The following is a 24,352-nucleotide window of genomic DNA, read 5'->3' on the forward strand; positions in this document are numbered from 1 at the left end:
GTTACAGAAGGATTCAGCTCAAAAAGCAGAAAAAATGAGCTTACTGGCGAAAAAATGCCAGTAAGGGGCATTTTGGGCGTTAAACGCCAGAATGGGTACCATTCTGGGCGTTTAACGCCAGGAATGGTGCCATTTTGGGCGTTAAACGCCAGAATGGGCACCATTCTGGGCGTTTAACGCCAGGTGTGCAGCATCCTGGGCGTTTTGGAAAAACGCCCAGTGATGAAGGAATTTTGGCGTTTAACGCCAGCCAGGGCACCTGGCTGGGCGTTAAACGCCCAAAAGGGGCATCAATTGGGCGTTAAACGCCAGAATGGGTGCCATTTTGGGCGTTTAACGCCAGAAAGGTGGGGGGACCACAATTTTGTTTTCAAATCAAATTTTTTCAAACTTTCCTTTTCTTACCCATATTTTTCTACAAAAATACATTTCAATCTCTCATCATTCACTCTTCAAATCTCTCAAATCATTCTCAAATTTTATTCAAAAAACAAAAAATCACCCTTTTCTCAATTTCTTTCCATATCTTCTCAAATCTCCTTTCAAATCTCTCTTTTTTTCGAAAACTCCCCTCCCCACCTTATAAATTCACGTTTGGCTCCCTCATTCCATCACACCATTCGAATTTCCTCTTCCTCCCCCTCTCTTCTCTCTTCTTTCCTTTCTTTTGCTTGAGGACAAGCAAACCTCTAAGTTTGGTGTGCTTTTCCGTGATCACTAAAGCCAAGATTCATCAATATCATGGCTCCTAAGGGAAAACAAATCAATTTAAGAGGCAAGAAAGGGAATAATCCAAAGAATCTTTGGAATCAAGAGAAGTTCTTAACCAAAGAACATGAGGACCATTATCACAAAATAATGGGTCTGAGGTCAGTGATCCCGGAAGTAAAATTTGATCTGAAAGAAGATGAATATCCGGGGATCCAAGAGCAAATTTGAAACAGAGGATGGGAAGTTCTAACCAATCCTGAGACAAAGGTTGGAAGGAACATGGTTCAGGAATTCTACTCAAATCTGTGGCTAACAGATAAGCAGAGAATGACTGGAACTGCTTACCATACCTACAGAACCATGGTCAGAGGGAAAGTTATGTACTTCCATCTGGACAAAATAAGAGAAATCTTCAAACTACCTCAACTGCAAGATGATCCTGATTCCTTCAATAGGAGGATGGTGAGAGTAGATAAAGGGTTGGATCAAGTTCTAGAGGACATATGCCTCCCTGGGACTAAGTGGATAACCAATTCAAAGGGTATCCCAAACCAACTCAAGAGGGGAGACCTCAAGCCAATTGCAAGAGGATGGCTAGACTTTATTGGGCGCTCCATATTGCCCACTAGCAACCGTTCTGAGGTCACCATCAAGAAGGCAGTGATGATTCATTGCATTATGCTTGGAAAAGAAGTGGAGGTTCATCATGTGATTGCTTGTGAGATCTACACAATTGCAAATAAGATTTCCACTGTAACCAAATTGGCTTACCCAAGCTTGATCTCCTTGCTCTGTAAAGAGGCTGGGGTGAAGATGGGAGTAGATGAGTTCATACCCATTGAACACCCAATCACCAAGAAGTCAATGGAAGGACAAATGCAAGACAACTCTATCAAAAGGAGGGCGCAGGAGTTCCTCCCTGAATTCCCTGAAATTGGCTACTGGGCCAGCCTAGAAGCATCTATCACCAAGTTGTAAGAAACTATGGAGCAACTGAAGGAAGAACAGTAGAATCAGAACTGCATGCTCTGCAAATTGCTGAAGGAACAAGAGAAGCAGGGGCGTGAACTCCAAGAGATGAAACGCCAAAAGCTCTCCTCTCAAGTTGAGGGAGCATCCACTTCTCAAAATCAAGGTTGTTGAGTCCTAACTCTGTGAAAACCTCTATCATTAGGAGCCTAATTTTTTTTCGTTTTTTTGTTTGTTTGTTTTGCTTTCTATTTTTATTTAGTCTCATCCTATATCTATATTTGAGTCTTGTTCTTAATTCATAATTAATAAAATTCATGCCTTAAAGTTATGAATGTCCTATGAATCCATCACCTCTCTTAAATGAAAAATGCTTTAATCACAAAAGAACAAGAAGTACAGGATTTCGAAATTTATCCTTGAAACTAGTTGAATTAGTTTGATGTGGTGACAATACTTTTTGTTTTCTGAATGAATGATTGAACAGTGCATATGTCTTTTGAATTTGTTGTTTTGAGAATGTTAAAATTGTTGGCTCTTGAAAGAATGAGGAGAAAGAGAACTGTTATTGAGGATCTGAAAAAAATCATCAAATTGATTCTTGAAGCAAGAAAAAGCAGTGAATACAAAAAAAATTTTTCGAAAAAAAAAAGGAGAGAAGAAAAAGAAAAAGAAAGAAATAAAGTTGTGAACCAAAGCAAAAAGAGTGTGCTTAAGAACCCTGGACACCTCTAATTGGGGACTTTAGCAAAGCTGAGTGACAATCTAAAAAGGTTCACCCAATTATGTGTCTGTGGCATGTATGTATCCGGTGGTAATACTGGAAGACAGAGTGCTTTGGGCCACAGCCAAGACTCATACACTAGCTATGTTCAAGAATCATTATACTTAACTAGGAGAATCAATAACACTATCTGAGTTCTGAGTTCTCATAGATGCCAATCATTCTGAACTTCAAAGGATAAAGTGAGATGCCAAAACTGTTCGGAGGCAAAAAGCTACTAGTCCCGCTCATCTAATTTGGAGCTAAGTTTCATTGATAATTTGGAGTCTATAGTATATTCTCTTCTTTTTATCTTATTTGATTTTCAGTTGCTTGGGGACAAGCAACAATTTAAGTTTGGTGTTGTGATGAGCGGATAATTTGTATGCTTTTTGGCATTGTTTTTAGTATATTTTTAGTATGATTTAATTAGTTTTTAGTATATTTTTATTAGTTTTTAATTAAAATTCACTTTTCTGGACTTTACTATGAGTTTGTGTGTTTTTCTGTGATTTCAGGTATTTTCTGACTGAAATTGAAGGTTCTGAGCAAAAATCTGATTCAGAGACTGAAAAGGACTGCAGATGCTGTTGGATTCTGACCTCCCTGCACTCGAAGTGGGTTTTCTGGAGCTACAGAAGCCCAATTGGCGCGCTCTCAATGGCATTGGAAAGTAGACATCCTGGGCTTTCCAGCAATATATGATAGTCCATACTTTGCCCAAGATTTGATGGCCCAAACCGGCGTAGCAATTCGGCCTCAGAAATTCCAGCGTTAAACGCCGGAACTGGCATAAAACTTGGAGTTAAACGCCCAAACTGGCATGAAAGCTGGCGTTTAACTCCAGAAAAGGTCTCTACACGAAAATGCTTCATTGCTCAGCCCAAGCACACACCAAGTGGGCCCGGAAGTGGATTTTTCTGTCATTTACTCATTTCTGTAAACCTTAGGTTACTAGTTTACTATTAATAGGATCTTTTGACATTGTATCTGTACCTCATGAGACTTTACACGTTTTCTTTGTGTACCTTCCACAGCATGAGTCTCTAAACCCCATGGTTGGGGGTGAGGAGCTCTGCTGTGTCTTGATGGATTAATGCAATTACTACTGTTTCTTATTCAATCATGCTTGCTTCCATTCTAAGATAATACTTGTTCTTAATCCGGATGAATATGATGATCCGTGACAATCATCATCATTCTCAACCATGAACGTGTGCCTGACAACCACCTCCGTTCTACCTTAGATTGAGTAGTTATCTCTTGGATTCTTTAATCGGAATCTTCGTGGTATAAGCTAGAACTGATGGCGGCATTCAAGAGAATCCGGAAGGTCTAAACCTTGTCTGTGGTATTCTGAGTAGGATTCAATGGCTGAATGACTGTGACGTGCTTCAAACTCCTAGCAGGCGGGGCGTTAGTGACAGACGCAAAAGAATCAATGGATTCTATTCCGGCCTGACCGAGAACCGACAGCTGAATTCCGCGTGCTGTGACAGAGCATATGCAATCGTTTTCACTGAGAGGATGGGAGGTAGCCACTGACAATGGTGATACCCTACATACAGCTTGCCATGGAAGGAGCCTTGCGTGTTTGATGAAGAAGACAGTAGGAAAGCAGAGATTCAGAAGATGGAGCATCTCCAAAACCTCAACCTATTCTCCATTACTGCAATACAAGTAACCATTTCATGTTCTTTCACTTTTTACAATCAATCCTGGTAATTTCTGATATCCTGACTAAGATTTACAAGATAACCATAGCTTGCTTCAAGCCGACAATCTCCGTGGGATCGACCCTTGCTCACGCAAGGTATTACTTGGACGACCCAGTGCACTTGCTGGTTAGTTGTGCGGGATTGCAAAAGTGTGATTGCAATTTCGTGCACCAGACACTCATCATCATTCTCACCTATGAACGCGCGTGATTGACAACCACTTCCGTTCTACCTTAGGCCGGGTGCATATCTCTTAGATTCCCCAACAGAATCTTCGTGGTATAAGCTAGATAGATGGCGGCATTCATGGGGATCCGAAAAGTCTAACTTTGTCTGTGGTATTCCGAGTAGGATCCTGGGAATCCGAAAAGTCTAACCTTGTCTGTGGTATTCCGAGTAGGATTCCGGTATTGAATGACTGTGACGAGCTTCAAACTCCTGAAGGCTGGGCGTTAGTGACAGACGCAAAAGAATCAATGGATTCTATTCCAACCTGATTGAGAACTGACAGATGATTAGCCGTGCTGTGACAGAGCATTTGGACCATTTTCACTGAGAGGATGGGATGTAGCTATCAACCAAGGGTGATGCCTCCAGACGATTAGCCGTGCAGTGACAGCGCATAGGACCATTTTCCCGAGAGGATTGAAAGTAGCCATTGATGATGGTGATGCCCTACATACAGCTTGCCATGGAAAGGAGTAAGAAGGATTGGAAGAACGAGTAGTGAAGTAGAGTTTCAAGAGGAGCACAACATCTCCATGCAATTATCTGAAACTCCCACTATTGATTTACATGAGTAATTCTATCCCTTTTTATTTTCTATTTTATTATTAATTTTCGAAACCATTAAACCATTTTAATCTGCCTAACTGAGATTTACAAGGTGACCATAGCTTGCTTCATACCAACAATCTTTGTAGGATCGACCCTTACTCACGTAAGGTATTACTTGGATGACCCAGTACACTTGCTGGTTAAGTTGAACGGAGTTGTGATCTCACGTGCCAATTTCAAATTCCATAAAAGTACAAGGAGTACAACTTTAAGAATTACAATTTCGTCCACCAACACCATAGATTAAGGTGTGGAGCTCTGCTGTACCTCGAGTTTTAATGCAATTACTACTATTTTCTATTCAATTCATGCTTATTCTTATTCCAAGATATTCGCTGCCCTTCAACCTGATGGATGTGATGATCCGTGACACTCATCATCATCCGTCCCTATGAACGCATGCTTGACAACCACTTCCGTTCTACCTTAGACCGAGCACATATCTCTTGGATTCCTTAATCAGAATCTTTGTGGTATAAGCTAGAATTATTGGCAGCCATTCTTGAGAATCCGGAAAGTCTAAACCTTGTCTGTGGTATTCCGAGTAGGATTCAGGGATTGAATGACTGTGACGAGCTTCAAACTCACGATTGTTGGGCGTGGTGACAGACGCAAAAGAATCAATGGATTCTATTCCGACATGATCGAGAACCGACAGATGATTAGCCGTGCTGTGACAGAGCATTTGGACCATTTTCACTGAGAGGATGGGATGTAGCCATTGACAACGGTGATGCCCTACATACATCTTGCCATGGAAAGAAGTAAGAAGGATTGAAGGAAGGTAGTAGGAAAGCAGAGATTCAACAGGGACAAAGCATCTCCATACACTTATCTGAAATTTCCACCAATGATTTACATAAGTATCTCTATCTTTATTTTATGTTTTATTTATTGTTATTTTCGAAAACCTTTATAACCATTTGAATCTGCCTAACTGAGATTTACAAGATGACCATAGCTTGCTCATACCAACAATCTCCGTGGGATCGACCCTTACTCACGTAAGGTTTATTACTTGGACAACCCAGTGCACTTGCTGGTTAGTTGTACGGAGTTGTGACAAAGTGTGATTCACGTTTGAGAGCGTACTAAGTTTTTGGCGCCATTGTTGATGATCACAATTTTGTGCACCAGCACACATCACTAAGTGTGCATGCGCTTCACCTGTGCTAGCGCCACCAACAGAAGGCCTACCCTGGTGTGTGCGTACGCACAAGGGCGTGCGTACGCACACTTTATGAAAAATACCAGGTGTGCGTGCGCACAGAGGTGTGTGTACACACAAGTAAAAATTTGCTTCTGTTGGGTGCATGCGCACAGACCTGTGCGTGGGCACACACCATAGAACCTGGTTCTGCTGCAATGTTCAAAAATCCAGTTTTTCGCACCAAATTTCCAGCATCCATAACTTCCTCTACAGAATTCGATTTTCTGCAAACTTTATATCAATCTCAAACTTATTAAATACTCTTTAATTTAAAACAAATCTCATCTTTATTTAGAATTTGTAGAGTAAGATATAGACTACCAAAGTTCATCAAAATTCACATTTTACCAAAACATACCAAATACCATTTTTCACCAATTTCTCATTTCATACCCACAAAACCTGCACATTTACAGCATATCAAGCCTTATTCCATTATCACCAACCACTAGCACATCAATGTTCATACCATTCCATAAAATCCATACAATAATCCAAATATTCACCGTTTTAACCACAAGCTTCAATCTTTAAACATTCTTTAACTACCTCCTTTAATTCATTAATGACAACTCATAAATTATCATTGACTTAATCAACAAGCTATAATTACCAAATTCCATTTACATAAATCAACATCATCATCAACCCTCCATTAATAATTTCAAGAACACATATTCAACAGCACCAACAACTCATGCCCATAAATTCCACACAAGCTCAATAATTAATTTATCCAACATCATCACAAAGCTAATCATTTAACACATTTAATCATTTTAACTTAGCCTATGATTTTGTAGCCTAAGTTTTCACAAAACCTTATATGTTAAAATGCACGAAACCTAAACCATACCTTGACCGATCACTTTATTCAATCCAAGGCAGCCCCAGAATCACAACCACAACCCCTCAAGCTTAGAGAAACCAGCCACAAGCTTAGCCTCAATCACCACCAAGCTTCCAAATGCTCTCTTTTCAATTCCAATGCTTATATATAAACTTAATTCACACCTAATACACATATATGTTCCAAATTCAGCTTTTACATAATAAAATAAAAATTGACTAGGGTTTAAATTATTTTTACCGTACCCATACACATAACACTCAAGCCCAATAAGTTCCGGAAGCTAAATCGAACCTAAAACACCAAATTGGGCAAGATTTCATCACAAGGGTTCAATTTCACCATAAGAAAGGGGATAGAGATTCTGAAACAAAAATGGAGCTTACCGATGAAATTGATTCGACAGAAATGTAGAGCTCAACGCACTGGACGCGTGGCCGCGAACGGTGCAGCGATCAGAGCTCAAATGGAAAAGTTATGGTGGAAGAAAGGTTTGATGAGGGTTATGGAGTTTCCCCTTCCTCCCCAATCTGTTTGGCGTTGTGTGCATGAAATGGGGAAGAAGAAGCTGTTGTTCCTTTTAAGTTATGGGTCCGGTTGGACCTACGGGTCCGGTTTGAGCCTCAGTTCAACTGGTTCGACTTTTTCGGTCCAATTTGGGCCAAATTTTTCGAAATTGGTATCAAAATTCTCGTTTTGAAGAGCTCTATCCTATTTTGATATTAGTTTTACATTTTTAATTTTTCTAATTAAAATCCAATTTATTAACTAATTATTTATCAATTTTAGCAGGGTTTACATATTATATATTATATTTATATATTGCTAACTAATTTAATAACTAAAATGTATCACATGACACTCTCGTATTAAAATTTAGAAAAATATTTTCTTTCAAAATTAGTAAACATCTTTTTTATATTCTATTAACTACCTCTCTCTTTTCTATTTCTCTCTATCCTTTTCACTCTATATATAATTTATAATTCATATTTTATATTAGTAATTTAGCAAATCAAAATGTGTCACCAGATATTTTTTCATTATAATTAAAATAAATTTTTTTCTTAACTTCCAAAATTAACAAACTCTCTCTCATTCTTCTTCTTCTTTATCTTTCTCTCTCTTTTCTCCCATACTCTATTTTTCTCTACCTTTCTATTCTACAAAAAAATAAAATTAACAACATCATATAATTTAAATAAAAAATATTATTATATGCATATTTTTTTATTTAGTATTAAATTTTTACTATTTATCTTTCTAATCTATATTTTTGCTTCTTTTTCTTCAAATATTTATTACATATAATTTAAAAAAATACTAATATTATGATTAAAAATTAGAATCAAGATTCAATTGTTTTAAAAAAAATTAAGTTAATTTTTAATAACTATCAATATAAATTTTTTTATGCTAATATCTAATTATATTTTTATATATATAGAAAAAAATATTATTTTTAAATAGTAACCATAAAAATTAATTATTTTTATTTGTGCAACAAACTTAACACTTAATCAAATATAAAAGTATACATGTTAAATTCTTTCAAATTTTAGATAACGAATATTAAAATTAATTATTAGTAAAAAATTAAACTTTCATATGAAAATAATAACTAAAAAATTATTATTTAATTTTGTTTTTATTTACGGAGACCCTGGTCTTCTTAGCCGACGGGAGCTTTGGTCCCTTACGACTATTTTGTAAAAGTAGTTCAATGCTATAAAGTTTTTGTATCATAACCTATAATATCAGGATCGATGTAATTTTAAAAAATTTATATTCCCGTAATAATATCGGATAAAAATACTAGTATACATCTGATTACATAACGCCACATAAAAAAATAATTTTGCGTGAATAGTCATCCAAAAGAACGGATACTATTGAGTGACTGTGCAAACTATTTTATACTATTAGTGCATCAAAATTAATCTCTCTCTTTCAATATATATATATATATATATATATATATATATATATATATATATATATATATATATATATATATATATATATATATATATATATATATATATATATATATATATATATATATATATATATATATATATATATATATATAATCCTCTATTCTGGTCGAAGTGATTAATCTTCTGGCCTGGCAATAGATTGCCATCCAGTGAAGTACTGAAGAACCTGTTTTAGATTATCTGAAGAAGGTTCCATTGTCCAAGTGGGATAATATTCACTTGGATGAAAAATGTTACTTCCATCATTGTTCTCTGTCATTAGCCCTGATTGTGCTCCATTTATAAACATGTCTCCTTCAGAAATTATGCGGCCACTTGCTTCTTCTCCCTTGTCTGCTGCCTGTTGCAATTTCTCAATTTAGCCTTATTACCAAGATGAGAAGGCACCGAAAATAATTGAGTTAAAACCCCCCAAAATGTTCTCAGAAATTGGACGTGTGCACCAAAAAGAACTCCAAGATCCCTGATTGCATCATATTAGTCCTCAAGATTGAAAAAATTGCACCACGTCAATTCCTCATCCCTTTTCTAGCAAGTTACTCCTCACACCATTAGTAAAGTGGCACAAATTCTTCCATGCTAGACTATAAAAAACTACGTCGTTTTAGTTTTTGTGTCAAAAATGTTTGATGAAATGATCTTTGTTTAATCTTAATGAACCGCAAAACATCTCCACCCCCAAATATGGCCTATGGTTCATTAAAGTCAAACGATATTGTTTCATCTAACATTTAGGGTCAAAACTAAAGCGATGTGGTTTCATTTACTCTAGCATGGATGGGTTTATGCAAGTCACTAACAACATGAGTAACTTGATGGAAAGAGGTAAGAGACTAACGTGGTGTAAGTTTTTCAATCTCAGGGATTATTATGCTGCAACTGGGATCTCAAAGACTTTTTTAGTGCATGCAGCCAATCTCAAGAACCACTTTGAAGTTTAACTCAAAATAATTCATATAATAATTTGTAAGTATAATTTTGATATAAGTTAAATTTAAAATATTTTATATCACCAACATGAATATCTATTTAAAACATTTTTCTACATTGATTGTGCATAAAAAGTTAAGTTTTGATTGTGATGCACTATCAATGCTAAACGTTTTTTCAGGTGCTCTCCCCATTTTTCTAAGATCATTTGAAAATATATTTGTTTAAAGATAAGAGCTATACCATATTTTCCAGTTCAACCTAAAACATTACCTGGTCACCAAACATAAGAATCAAACATACCTTTTCAGAAAGATACTTAAATGCCACCTTCTTCTGCCCTGCTTCATAGATATTATGTTGCGAGAATATCTGGCATCAACAAACAATGTAAAATTTTCAAGTTATAACTAGCTAATTTGTATGTCATTCAAGAAACTAAATCAAATCTATGTGCAATTCCAAACAATAAACACATAATCACCTGTGATTCCACACTTGCACAAACAGCATATATACCCCAGTTTCTGCTATAATTATTGTAAAGATGTACTTTTGCAAATCTAACACGAGGATGCCTCTGTCGAGTCTCATCGAAAAAGCAGTGGTGAATGGTGACCCTTATGCACCTATCCCCAACATGCGATGGATCTGCTCCGATGAGAATTGTTTTGTTGTGCTTAGAAAAATGACACCTGAATATGTTGGAGGAACACTTCTAAGTGGAGAGTATAAAGGCCAAATATAAGAGACATAAGGATCTAGTTGATTCTAGAAAGGATCTAATTACAAATTTTTATCAAATATAAGGATCTAATGACAAACTTCTAAACTATAAGGACTTAATTTAAAAAATTGGTGAAACCATAGGGATTAACAGAATACTTAAACAAATGAACAGCCCGAATAAAAGTACTACATCTCACCTTGAAATGGTAATATCCGTGCTTTCTCTAGTGATGTCTACGAGTCCATCATCGAAATCACTGAGGCTGCAACGATCTATCCATATATGCTTCGAATTAGGCTTGATCTGAATGGCATCACTATCAGGCCCTCTGCCTCCTTCAAACTCTAAATTACAAATTATTACATGCTCACATTCCTTCAGCCGCAATCCTTTTCCGGTGAGTTTAATCCTTCGGCCCCGGCCATCGATGGTCTTATAAGATGATACACTCAAAAATGTAGACAGATGAATTGTGCCTGAAACTTGAAATACAATCCACAAAGGATCTTTTCTGTGACATGCGTCACGCAGCGACCCTGGTCCATCATCTGCAATCAAGAACCATGACATTATCCACAAACCAGCTCAAATAATTCACTCTCTTTCCCTTAAAATTTGTGAAATGAGTGAGTTGCACAAGTTGTAATTTTCTTAACAAGAACCTATTGATTGAATGGAATAAAGTAATAGGAATTGTTTAATCATGTCAAGATTAATAAGCATTCTTACAAACAAATTCTCATAATATCTATGATCTCTAGAATTTTATATTTAGGCATTATAGTTTCCTTTCTATAATCTTCAGCATAAACTCAACTCTGATTTGTCTAGTTTTAAATCATTCATTTTTAAGCTTGTCAATGCTGTATGATATCAATTTCTGAAAGTAAAATCATAAATTTAAAGAAAAAGATGCACACCAGCAATCAGCCTATAGAAGAATATAAAGGCGAATTACCAACTTAATCGTTGAGTTTTGTGAGTGTAAATTTTATTCCATTATACACTTCTTCCCTTGCCTTCCTCCTTTTCCCATCAAATCATAACTCACAAAACATATCAGTTTCAAAGCCCAAAAGAAACATAGCACATTAGGTAACTAACCTGCTAGAGTTGTTACATGATAAAGGGGACCACGGAGGCCACCAATGGCAGAGTGTCCAAATCCCTCGGCCGAGCCAGCAAGTGCTCGGAGGGAGGAGTCCACTCGTGCATAAGGCAAACTGGCTACAATGCTGTGAGTTTGGAATGGATAAATAGGTACTGCTTCATCATGTGCACCGTGTTCAACCGTTTGGTCTAATGGCCTCGCCATAGATTGCCATCCAGTGCAATGCTGAAGAACCTGTTTTAGATCATCTGAAGGAGGTTCCACCGTCCATGCCGGATAGTGTTCCCTAGGATGAAAATTGTTGCATTCAAGATTGTTAGATGCTATTAGCCCTGATTGTGTTCCATTTATAAACAAATCTCCTTCGGATATTATGCGGCCACTTGCTTCTGCTCCCTTGTCTGCTGCCTGTGATGATTTAACCAATAAAGTTTTGTTTCCAAGATACATAGCCAGCACAAATAAATTCCGTATTACAGTTCACCAGGCATGTTAAGTAATCAATCTAATAAGTTTGAACAAAAATGGTTGCAGGTAGTGCTAGCTTATGATAGTCAATTTTCAACGAGTAATGTCACTGACAACTTAAACATGTGTAGATCAATTCTTTATGAACTGGTTTTTTCATGCTTTCTTGCTATTTCACAAGATCATTAGCAAATTTATTCAAAGATAAAAGCTATTGAATATTGCAAATAATATTTGTATTTCCAATTCAACTTAAACACCAAAGCATTACTTGGCCTCAGAACATATGAACTGGACAAACCTTCTCAGAAAGGTACTTGAATGCTACCTTCTTCTGCCCTGCTTCATAAATATTATGTTGCGAGAATATCTGGTATCAACATACAATTTAAAGTAAAAATTTATAATAGATAATTTGGTAAATCGTTCAAGACTTGTTTTAACATTTAACCTAAGAAAATCCAATTAATAAAAAACATAATCAATCACCTGGGACTCCACACTCGCACAAGCAGCATATATGCCCCAGTTTCTGGTATAATTGTTATACAGATGAACTTTTGCAAATCGAACGCGAGGATGCCTCTGTCGAGTCCCATCGAAGAAGCAATGATGAATGGTGACCCTTATGCATCTATCACCAACATGTGAGGGATCTGCTCCAATGAGAATTGTTTTGTCATGCTTAGAAAAATGACACCTGAAGATGTTAGAGAAACACCTCTTCAACTTCAGAATATAAAAAAGGCCAAATAAATTTAAGATACTTTACCTTTTGCTTAAAATTTTAGTATATATTGTTAGAGATATAACCATTTATACTGCCTTCTCCTATCAGTTTAAGCTTTTGGGAGAAGTAGTATCATGGTATCAGAGTTCTGTGAACCTCAAAAGAGACTCTTAAGTCTTATTTAAGGGGACGTGTTAGAGATATAACCTTTCATGTTACCCTCCTCCTATCAGCTTAAACTTTTGAAAAAAGTGATATCATGACATCTAGAATACATTGGACGGACTTTAGCTAATCCGGCTTGAGTTGAGTCAAGACACTAGATAGGTTAAAACTCTCTAAGAGCCAGATTTTCCATCCAAGAGATTCAAATCGGAGACTTTGATTAAGAGAAACACAATTACGAAATCACTTGAACTATCTAAACATTTCTAAACAAAGAAACCTAGACTACAAGAATTTCATCTCACCTTGAAATTGTAATATCTGTGCTTTCTCTGGTGATGTCTATCAGTCCATCTTCGAAATCACTGAGAGTACAACGATCTATCCATATGTGCTTTGAGTTAGGCTTGATTTGAATGGCATCAACATCAGGCCCTCTGCCTCCTTCAAACTCTAAATTGCACACTATTACATGCTCGCATTCCTTCAGCCGCAACCCTTTACCGGTGAGTTTAATCCTTTGGCCCCGGCCGTCAATGGTCTTGTAAGATGATACATTCAAATATGATGACAGATGAATTGTGCCTGAAACCTCAAATACAATCCATAATGGTTCTTTTCTACGACATGCATCGCGTAGTGATCCTGGTCCATCATCTGCAGTGACAAGAAATATGTGATTACTTGCACACCAAGTCACCTAGTGTTCTGCATTTCTCTTGAACTGGTTCTAGATGATATAACAAAATTACATAAAGAGAAATGCTAAAGGCCATCAGAATTTATTATTTTTGGCTATCACTTAATTATCAACTCAATTGTTTTAGTATAGTAATCCAACAACATATTTTATCCTGTATTTTTAAATTTTAATGACCCTTTAGCATTTCTCTACATAAAACCAGTGATTTGTGTAGAATTGCATAACAAAGAGAGGTGATTGGTTATAAACAATATTCATTCGTGTTTACTAAGTAAAATTTACTTTTTATATAAATATATAACATATACGTATATAAGATACGGATTGGTCGAATAAGCTCAACTTTTACCCTACCCAACCCGAACGAAAATCCTATCTGCATCCTACCCTACCTGCTGCAGATCGGGTTGACAATCCTACCCAACCGAATTATCTAATTGGATACTCACATGTGCACATATATGGTTAATTAACTAATATGCGATTAAAAAATGATGATAAAGTATTAAAATTATTCTAGATTTTTCAATACGTTGCAAAAATATCTCTAAAAATAAAAAATATTTTTAAAATATTTTAAAACATGATGAAAATATATATATATATATATATATATATATTCTCAAAAAATATTTAAAACTTAAATTTTTATGTAATTTTTTGCAAGTATAATTATAAAGAATAAGATGTTTTTTATCTTTAAAATTTAATAATTTTCTACTAAATAATTTTTTTAATTTATTTTTGTTAATAATAAAAAAATCAAAAGAAAAAAGTTTTATCTGTTTTTTTATGTACTTTTAAATAATTATTCAAATATTTTTATAAAATTTTAGATTAAATATATAAATAATTTATTAAATATAAAATTTATTTGTACTCAAAAAAATAATATTTTCTTGATTATTTGTGAGCTTTTTTATAATATTTTAAAAATATTTTTATCATTATAAAAAAATAAAAAATTATTTTTGTTAGCATCATACAAATGATTTTGGTATGATTTCTGTTTTTGGTATGATTTAACATCTTAAAAATAGAGAGACCACCTTGATAGTTCATCCTAAGAAGATACAAGTCACCAAAAAAATCCTAAGAAGATATAAAAAGTAGAGTGAATATCTCATCCGACACTGACAATTATCTCGAAAAAATAATTAGGCTGTCGAAAACATACCCAATTCGACCACTGATTTTTTTGGTCTGATTAGTTTCTGTGCAAAAAAAACATTAACTTTTTTAATCACAGAAACTAATCAATCTCATAAAAGTAAAGTTCGAGGACTGGATTAAAAAATTTTTTTTTGGTTAAAGAATTAATCAATCTTTTGAGATAATTGTCTGGAGCTTTTTTGAGTTTTTCTCTAACAAATACTGTCAAAAGTACTCCAATGAAGAAAGCTAAAAGCAGACAAAATTTAATCTAGCAGCTAAATTTCGGTTAACGTAAAGTACATAAATTAATCAAAACTGAACATTCAAAAATACAAGAAGCATCAATTAAGGAAAAGACAAATTAACCCTGGGAATTGGAATATTACGAAAGAAACCTGCGAGACTAGTGACATGGTATAGCGGACCATGGAGGCCGCCGATGGCGAAGCGTCCGAAGCCTTCGGCCTTGGCAGCGAGTTCTCGGAGCGTGGTGTCCACGCGCCCGTAAGGCAAAGAAATCTTGCTGCTCACCATCGTCCTATTACAGTGTTGTTGTTTTGGATAATGATGAGCACCATATCTATAGTGTGGAGGAGTAGCAACAGAAGAAGAAGAGTTATTGTTTTGAGAGAGGGAGTTACGGTGTTTGCGATGTGAGTGAGAGTTACCCATTCATGATCATGTTTCTGTTTGATTTTGTTATTAATTTTGGATGGAAAAGGAAAGTGGGAAACTGAAAAATGAACAGTGAATGATGAATCATAGTCTTTTAAGTTCTAACGAATCTATGGTGGCCACCAATCTCTACCTTTTCCTGTCGCTGTTATCTCGCTGCCGACACCTACGTCACTAAATTTAAAATTAAGCTTATTGTTTTGAAAAACATTTCTTATTTTGGTTTTCCTTTTTATTTTCAAATTTTTATATTTAAAAAAGAAATTTAATACATTATCAGTTGCAATTTAAAAAAAAAAATATAGGTAGAAAACAAGAATACTAAATAATGTAAATAATAAATATGTTCGAATGTTCAATTCAATAGATATGCAAATAATTATATTTATTATTTGTAATTAGATGATTATTTTTTTATTTGATTTATTTTATTTTGTAAATATTATTGCAATTATTTATATATTTTTCCACCTGCAACATTATCTACGTTAATTCAGTTTATCAGAAATAAAATTAAAATAAAAAAAAGAAACAAACGAGACCTTACTTTAGTTATTGTTGGAACAAACCTTGTAAAGCATCACATGTTTATGATGTGTAAATTATGTTGCATCTGAATTGAAGTAGATCTACAAATATAAGATGTGTTCATTGAACCCAAGTTCTTAAAGAGTGGTGTGCTAGCCACGGCTGGGATATGAATGAAGTTCTTTAATATATTAATGGAATCTGAGATATATACATATATTCTCCGCTAAGTGTTTAATTTCTTATTTTGTTGCCAAATAAATGCAATTTTCTATTATTTTTTAATTATTTTGTTTTATAATTATTTAATTGATATTTCTATAAATAAAATAATATTATCAAGATTATAAGCATATATTATCATAATTTGATATATTTCATAATTTTTTAAATTAACAAAGGATAAAAATTGGAAAAAGATTATGACACTAACTAAATTATTTCTTTTCAAACTTGATTTCATAAAAATATCTCAAATTTTCTTTTCATTTAATTGTCAAAAGTTAATATATTAATTTTCATTAATCGGGTTTTGACAAGATCCATTAATCAAAACAATAAAGATAAAAAAAATAAAAAAGAAAATTTTTTAGATCAGCAGTGAAAAATTTGGCTTTTTTAGACAATATAGAATTTTAATGTTAAGTGATTAAATTTAATCTCTTTTGATGTTGTCATCAAAAACCAAAATCAACCATAAAAAACATATTAAACCATAAACGTAAAACTAATAAATAAATATACAATACATATAGAATCAAATTATTCCTCAAATGTAATATATTGAATTAAATTTTTTTATTGTGTTCTTCCATCACTTATATTCAATAAGAAGTCAATATACTCGTTTCCTTCACTTTATCCATCTATTGTCTTCAATATACTTACTTCCCCCACTTTATTATCAACTATCATTTTTATATTTTCAAAAAATTAAATTTATAAATAATATAACATGACAAAAAAAATTATTCAAAGAATAAAAGATATAAGATGTTAATATCTCTTTTATTCAATTATTCATAATCGATCTCCGAACTCAAATTTTAGTATGGAAGGTTTTCATGTAAGCATCTAGTCAACCATTCTATTCTTAAGAAAAAATTGATAGATGGCGATTCTGAACCTCGCAGCATAATTTTCTCAAAAAATGATGAACATCCTTTTCATCTCTCAATCGCCTTCGAGTTGTACCATTCTAAAAAAAGACAATAGACTTGTAATGGCATTTGTTGGGTCTAATTGCCTTTAATAAAATGTTAAAGACTTATTTGTCCAACAAACATATTAACTATTTTATATTAAATAATAGAGGGACTCAACTATCTTACAGAAGTAATTGTCAGGAACTTCTAAAATAAAAAATTTTATTAAGAACCAAAGTATATGATCTGGAATTCATTGGGAACCAATTTAGAGTAAAAGCTCTTAAGGTTTTATATTGCATATGACCAAACTCAATTAGTTATCAATTTTGGTTTGATTTCTGGAACTTTTTTTTTTAACATAGGTAGCTCAACATAGTAAAGTGGAGCATAAAAAACACAGACTAAAAAAAAACATAAATATAAATAAAAGTTGTAATCCGTTGTCATCTTCGATATTGCCATTAACAACCAAACGGATCAACTCCACACCATTCCTTGTAACTCAAGAAGGACAGAACATTCACTCCTTCAACACTTGTCTCTACCTTCTGGAAAACTCTGCTATTCCGCTCCAACCAGATGTTCTAAATAACCGCACAGAAGCCTATGAGCCATTTCCTTTGCTCAGACTTTCCACCTGCTACTCCAGTCCAAATCTCAAAGAACTCCTTGACTGTTTCCGGAATGGCCCAAGCTCTATCAGTAAACGTCAATCATGCACACCACACCTGCCACGTGAACTCACAAGCAAAAAATAAATGATGCACAAATTCTATATGTTTTTTACACAATACACAGATATTGTCATGATGATTAATAATGCTAAGTCTACTCAGCCTCTCCTTAGTGTTTACCCTGCCTACTAGCACAAACTAAGTAAAAAGTTCAACTCTTGGAGGAACGAAGCCTCTCCAAATGGAGCTTGTGAAGTTGTAGCTCGTAATGTCGGCTGAGAGAGAGAGTCTCTTTTTGTAGCACCTGCACAAAAGAATTAGTAGAAAAAACTCTCTTTTTATCAAATTTCCATATAACTGAATCCTCTCTATTAACTAATAACCTTACAACCCGTAACCGATCGTGAAGTTGATTGAGCAACTCTAACTCCCATTGGAAGAGTTCTCTCCTCCATTGGAAATTCCAAACCCACTCTAACCCATCCCAAAACCCACAGTCCCCTATTACAGATCCTTACTTATTTGAAATAGAGAAGAGTCTCGAAAAACAATCTTTGAAAGAGCCAACTTGTAATTGTAGTGAATTCAATGAGTTGTTATTGAGAGAAAGGTACAATATATAACATATATAATCAATGCTTGGTGTGATTCTTGTAAGAAAAATCTTATTGAGGCAGTGTTGTTGTTGTCGATGTTGATGATAAGTGTTGATTGAAGGGAGAGAACACACCGTCAAACTTCTTAAGAACCAAGATGTGAAACACATTGTGGATCTTTACTGTTTCGGAAATTTCTAATCTGTATATGCGACTGGACTTAACTTCTTGCTGACACGGAGTGGTCCACATACCTCATTCCAAGTCTCTGGTTCTTCCTTAAGTTAACTAGTGCCAAGTCACCCTCCTTGAGCTCCATCTACCTCAAAAGTCTTCATAAATTGTTGGGACCTACCAAGATTGTGCTTATGCTGGTTAAGCAATTGATCCCTAGTAATTACCATTTCTTGGAGGGATGGCTCATCCTTTGCAGAGAGTTCATAATGCACCAGTGAAGGGGGCTCTCTCCCAGAAAAGGGCCTTATAGGGAGACATTTTAATACTACTGTGAAATGATGTGTTGTACTAATATTGTTCCCAAGAAAGTATGGGGTTATCATAACAAAAAAATATCAAATACAACTCTACTATTTTGTTTATCCCTTCGCTTTGTCCATCTGTTTCAGGATGATAAGCCAAACGCATTGCCAAAATGGTACCTTGTAATTTGAATATCTGCTTCCATAACTTACTAATAAACACGTTGTCCCTATCTGATACAATGGATTTAGGGAATCCGTGCATTTTAACAATGTTCTTAATGAAAGCTTCTGCAACTGTTCCACTATCAAAATCATATGCTTTAATGGTATAAAATGAGAAAATTTGCTAACCCGGTCAATCACAACCATGATCACTGAATATCCATGAGTTGGCGGCAATAATGAGATGAAATCCATACATATATCTGCTCATACCTACATCGGAATTGGAAATGGCTACAACAACCCATCTGGTAACTTGGTCTCTATCTTAGCTTGTTGACAAATTGAGCACGAAATCACATAATTTATGATATCCTGCAGCATATTCAGCTAGTAAAAACTAGAACAAATTCATTCCATAGTTTTTGCTATGCCTGAATGCCCACCAACCTTGCTGTCATGGAATTCTTTCAAGATTAAATTAACTAAATCACTCTTTGGAGGGATAACCACTCTATTTCTCCACAGCAAGATCCCATTTTGACTAGTGTAGTTTGAGTCCTCTTGAGTATTATTGTGGCATTTCTGGAGCATGGCTTTGAGGGTAGAGTCTGCCTCAATATCCGCTCTCAGAGTTGTTAACCACTCTAAATCGGGAGCGGACCAAGCAACTTTAGCATCCATTTATGTTGCTCTGGTGTGTGTGTGTGTGTGTGTGTAAAGTTTGTTCCAATAAAGCTTTTCAGGCTCTTCTAATCCGTTCTAATGACAAATCTCTTCCCTAACAAATAATGACAAAATTTTGCTATGGCCTCTGTGATCTCATAGAACTCCCTCGTATAGACGGATTGTTGCTGCATTGCTGGTGAGAGCTTCTTGGAAAAATATGCAACTGGATGTTGTCCTTGTGTTAAAATTGCACCAATCCCACTGCTTGAGGCATCTGTCTCAACTTCAAAAGGCAAATCAAAGTCTGGTAATGCCAACACTGGTTGTGAGGTTATTGCCTTTTTGAGTTGTATAAAGACAACTGCAGCTTGTTCATTCCCTTGAAATGAATCCTTCTATAGTAACCAGTTAAAGGAGCTTTCGTCGAAGCATAGCCCTTGATGAACCATCTATAGTGACCGGTTAAGTTGAGAAATTCTCTCCAATGTTGTGTGTTCATAGGCTGCTACCAATCAAGTATCGCCTGCACATTATCTCCATGTGCACTCCCTGCTCAGAAATTCTGTGGCCCAAATAATCAATTTTATTTGTTTCAAAAAGACATTTAGAGAGCTTTGCATATAGTGTTTCCTACTGCCATTTTAATACTAACTCTAACAACTTAGCCCAAACAATTCGTCTAACAACTCATCAACTGTTGGGATTGGAAAGCTATCCTTCATTGTGATGTTGCTGAGAGCAGGATAGTCAGTGCAAAATCTCCATGTACCACCCTTCTTGACCAACAGGATTGGAGATGAGAAAGGGCTTTTACTTGGTTGAATAATTCCTTCACCCAACATTTGCTGCACCATCACTATGATTTGCACCTTTTGGCTTTGCGAATACCTATAAGATCAAACATTAACCGGATTCAATCCTTGCATCAACTGTGATCATGTGCACGTTGCGGAGGTAGACCCGAGGGCTGTGCAAAGACTGGTGCATATGTATGTAACAAGAGAGCTAACTCTGGCTACAAATTTTCTGGCAGCTGCAGTGGGGAACTAGATTTCTCATCAGTGTTGCACACTTGCAAGGTGAATGGTTCAGTAATAGCATCCGTGCTTACCATTCTGCAAATGTGATGAAATTGTGCTTGTGAGGTAATCAGCGAATTTTCACCATACACAGCTACAAATTATCCATCATGCAAGAATCTGATGAAGGAGGCATCATAATCAACTATGTCCGCTCTAAGTTGCTTGAGCCAAGTTGTACTAATGACCATGTCCCCACCCGCAAGGTGTAACTCATAAACCTCTGGCATGTTGACTTTATAGTCCTGAATAATGCTGATTTCCATAGAAGGAATGCATCTTTCTACGCTCATTACTGTGAAATTTCCCATTATGACCTTGAAACCCGGAGCTTGTTCTATTGGCAGATTCAAAAACTTGGCAAGATAAAGTTGTCCGAGCTGCACGCGTCAATAAATACTTGAATCTCCAACCCATTTATCAATGCCTTAATGCGAATTATAGCTGGACCTGAAGTCCCATGCATAGCATTATATGACAAATGATTCTTAACTACCTGTTGATCCAATTGCTGCATATCTCCTCAGGCGCTGGTTGTTTTTCACCAACACACTCCACATCACCTTCAAATTAGTACAGCATAAAGTGTCGATTCGGACATTTGTGGTTGGCTGAAAATTTCTCATCGCACCAAAAGCAAAGGCCCTTCTTTCTTTTGCTTTGAATCTTTGCTGGTGACAACTCTTTTATGGGATTTCGGTTGGAGTTAGATGTAGGACATTGATTTGGTGTTGGTAACAAAGGTGGTAGGTTGTTCCGTAAAAGTGGTCTTTGTGGTGTGGTTGAAATTTGGTTGGTGAATTGTGGTCTGTAGTTGTTTGGGCCATGGGTTGATTTTGAAGGGTTTGCAAATTTGCCTTCATGAGAGAAGGTGGACATTGTGCTTTTACTTCCCTTTGTATCTCCTATTCCACACAACTAATGAAGCAGTCACGCAACACTTCTGGGGGTTCAATATTGGTGCAATTCGCGAAATTTGGCAGTTCTTTAGGACGTTTGAAACTAAGGACATGTGAATGGTCGTTATACCAACTTGTTCTTCATGAGAGGGACTTGGAAAAAAAAATCAAAATATTGATCTAGTTAAAATATCCAACCCAATGCATCTGGAGTTTGATCCATGCAGTGAAAGTTTACCCTTCGATGCGGTGGTACATTGCGGTAGTTGTAATTGGCATCGGAGTTCGATCCATGGAGCATCTCAACAAAAGGGGAGTGATTGCAAGTATGTTCATTGAGGAGTTGTGTAATTGATCTCTGGATCGCCTCAAATTTCACATCCGCTGCCTCAGAGATCCGAGCTCTCTGAAAAAATCTCTTGATGTCAGCCTCTATCCCCTTCATTCTCATGTTCTCAACAACTGTCATGGCTAATGAAAGCACCAAATAGAAGGGTAAAAACGTAGGAATTATATTCAAGGCCAAAAACCGAGAACCATGCACATATCAACATAAAGTTCAGCAAGTGCAATGGAACAGTACAACTCAGAAAAAGAAAAATTCACATGATGTAAGTATAAAAATTAGTCCAAAGCTAAATAAGGGAATAGATGAAGGATCTTGAAGAAAGGTCCAGTGATGATGAACCTAGAACAAGAGAGAATTGGAGAATCAGGATTAGAGGAAGTCAGAAAGAAGATTAGAGGTCAACACTACAAGAAAATTGTGGAGTACCATTGAATTTATTGACGGATTTACCAAAAAAATCTGTCGGGTAATCAGTTCACTGTCAGATTTAGCGGCGGAATAAATTGAACAGTTTAAATCTCGGCCGCAATTATTTATTGACAAATTTTTTTTATTTACTGATAGTTACCGGCAGATTTAGTAGTGTATATTAACTTGTAATTAGCGAAATTCTAGAACTTGTTGCCGTTGGATTTATCCTCGTTAAATCCAATGGTTAATTAAATTTTATTTTTTTTTAAAAAATTATTTAAAAATTTAATATATAATTTTAAATGTTTAAATTAAAAAATTTATTGTTTATTTTATTATAAATTTGTCTATAATTTTTTATTAAAAGTTCACAAAGAAATGTTAAAACTCTCTAGACAATAAATTAATTATACAAATGAGACAAATTAAAATTGTAAGTATTTCACATTTATCTGTAAATGGGACAAATTAGTTATACAAAGAGAGTATAATTTATAGGCAAATGGGACAAATTCACAAAGAATTAATTAACATATCATGACATATTAAGATTTTAAATAATTCACTAACATGCATAGTATATCTCTCAAATGGTATATCTATTTAAATTTGTACAATTTTATTAACTTACAAACCTAGTTGAAGGTTTTGCATCGTAAACCATTAATCTATGAACAAAGAATTACAAGTACTGTAGACCTACCTTTTATAGGCACATTTTTTGAAATAGTAGGTTGTACACCTTCAATTACAAGCTATAAGCATAATCATTACACAAATTATAATTAAACAAACAAATCAAAGTTCATATATTCAAATGAGTAAATTGTAACAAACTCAGTAAAATTGACAATAATTAACTCAACAAAATTAATTCAGAAAACAATTAACTCAAACAATAATAAAATCAGAAAATTAACAACAATCAACAATAAGTCAAAAATTAACTTAAAAAATTAACATGCTAAGACTAACTCAGAGAATTAACAACAATCAACACTAATTAACTCATAAAATAATTAGCTCAAACAACAATAAACTCATAAAATTAACAACAATAAACAATAAGTCAATAATTAACTTAAAAAATTAACAAGCTAAGATTAACTTAGAGAATTAATAACAATCAATACTAATTAACTTAGAAAATAATTAACTCAAACAACAATAAACTCAAAAAATTAACAATATTCTAAAATACCATCAACTCAGAAGAAACCCTAAATTACATCCTATCTAACCTAACATTATTCAATTTCTAATTACACTAAATTAATATAACAAACACTAATCGCACACTTTATTTTAAAAAATTTAATAAAATACTTAATAAAATCCTAAACAAACAAAAAAATTCTGAAAAAATACAAAAAGAAAAATGGACAACAACATTACCTTTGGTGCGGTGAACCTTAGACATGGTGACGGCGACAAGGTGACGACTTCCGACGACAAGAGACACCAACAGCAGTGGTGCGACGAAGGCTTTTCATGAAGACTCCAACAACAGTGACGACAACGTGCTGATTTGCGATGACAATGTGGCTTACCGGTGACAATGACAGCTCCAGGTGGTGGTAGTGCAACCTTTTTCAACGGAGCAGAAGAAGAAAGATGAGAGAGAGACGAG

The 24,352-nt window shown here is 34.9% G+C and overlaps 1 protein-coding gene across 6 annotated transcripts; it reads right to left on the bottom strand.

Moving 5' to 3' along the window:
* Positions 1-8,827: 8,827 nt before the first annotated feature.
* LOC130961552 (probable pectate lyase 4) lies at positions 8,828-15,799 on the bottom strand. 6 transcript variants are annotated; one of them, XM_057887490.1, is made up of 9 exons: positions 15,437-15,795; positions 13,498-13,849; positions 12,787-12,997; positions 12,599-12,667; positions 11,823-12,237; positions 10,915-11,266; positions 10,473-10,683; positions 10,292-10,360; positions 8,828-9,398 (listed from the first exon to the last, which is right to left on the bottom strand). In XM_057887490.1, the coding sequence occupies exons 1-9, from the start codon at positions 15,720-15,722 to the stop codon at positions 9,174-9,176; spliced, it is 2,190 nt and encodes a 729-aa protein (XP_057743473.1). In that variant the 5' UTR covers positions 15,723-15,795; the 3' UTR covers positions 8,828-9,173. The 6 variants fall into 6 exon arrangements, 5 of the variants coding, with proteins under 5 accessions (XP_057743473.1, XP_057743474.1, XP_057743475.1 ...); XM_057887491.1 differs by having other exon boundaries at positions 15,446-15,794; XM_057887492.1 differs by lacking the exon at positions 12,599-12,667.
* Between the last annotated feature and the right edge of the window lie 8,553 nt (positions 15,800-24,352).

Source organism: Arachis stenosperma, chromosome 2, assembly GCF_014773155.1.
Source record: "Arachis stenosperma cultivar V10309 chromosome 2, arast.V10309.gnm1.PFL2, whole genome shotgun sequence".
Taxonomy (NCBI): domain Eukaryota; kingdom Viridiplantae; phylum Streptophyta; class Magnoliopsida; order Fabales; family Fabaceae; genus Arachis; species Arachis stenosperma.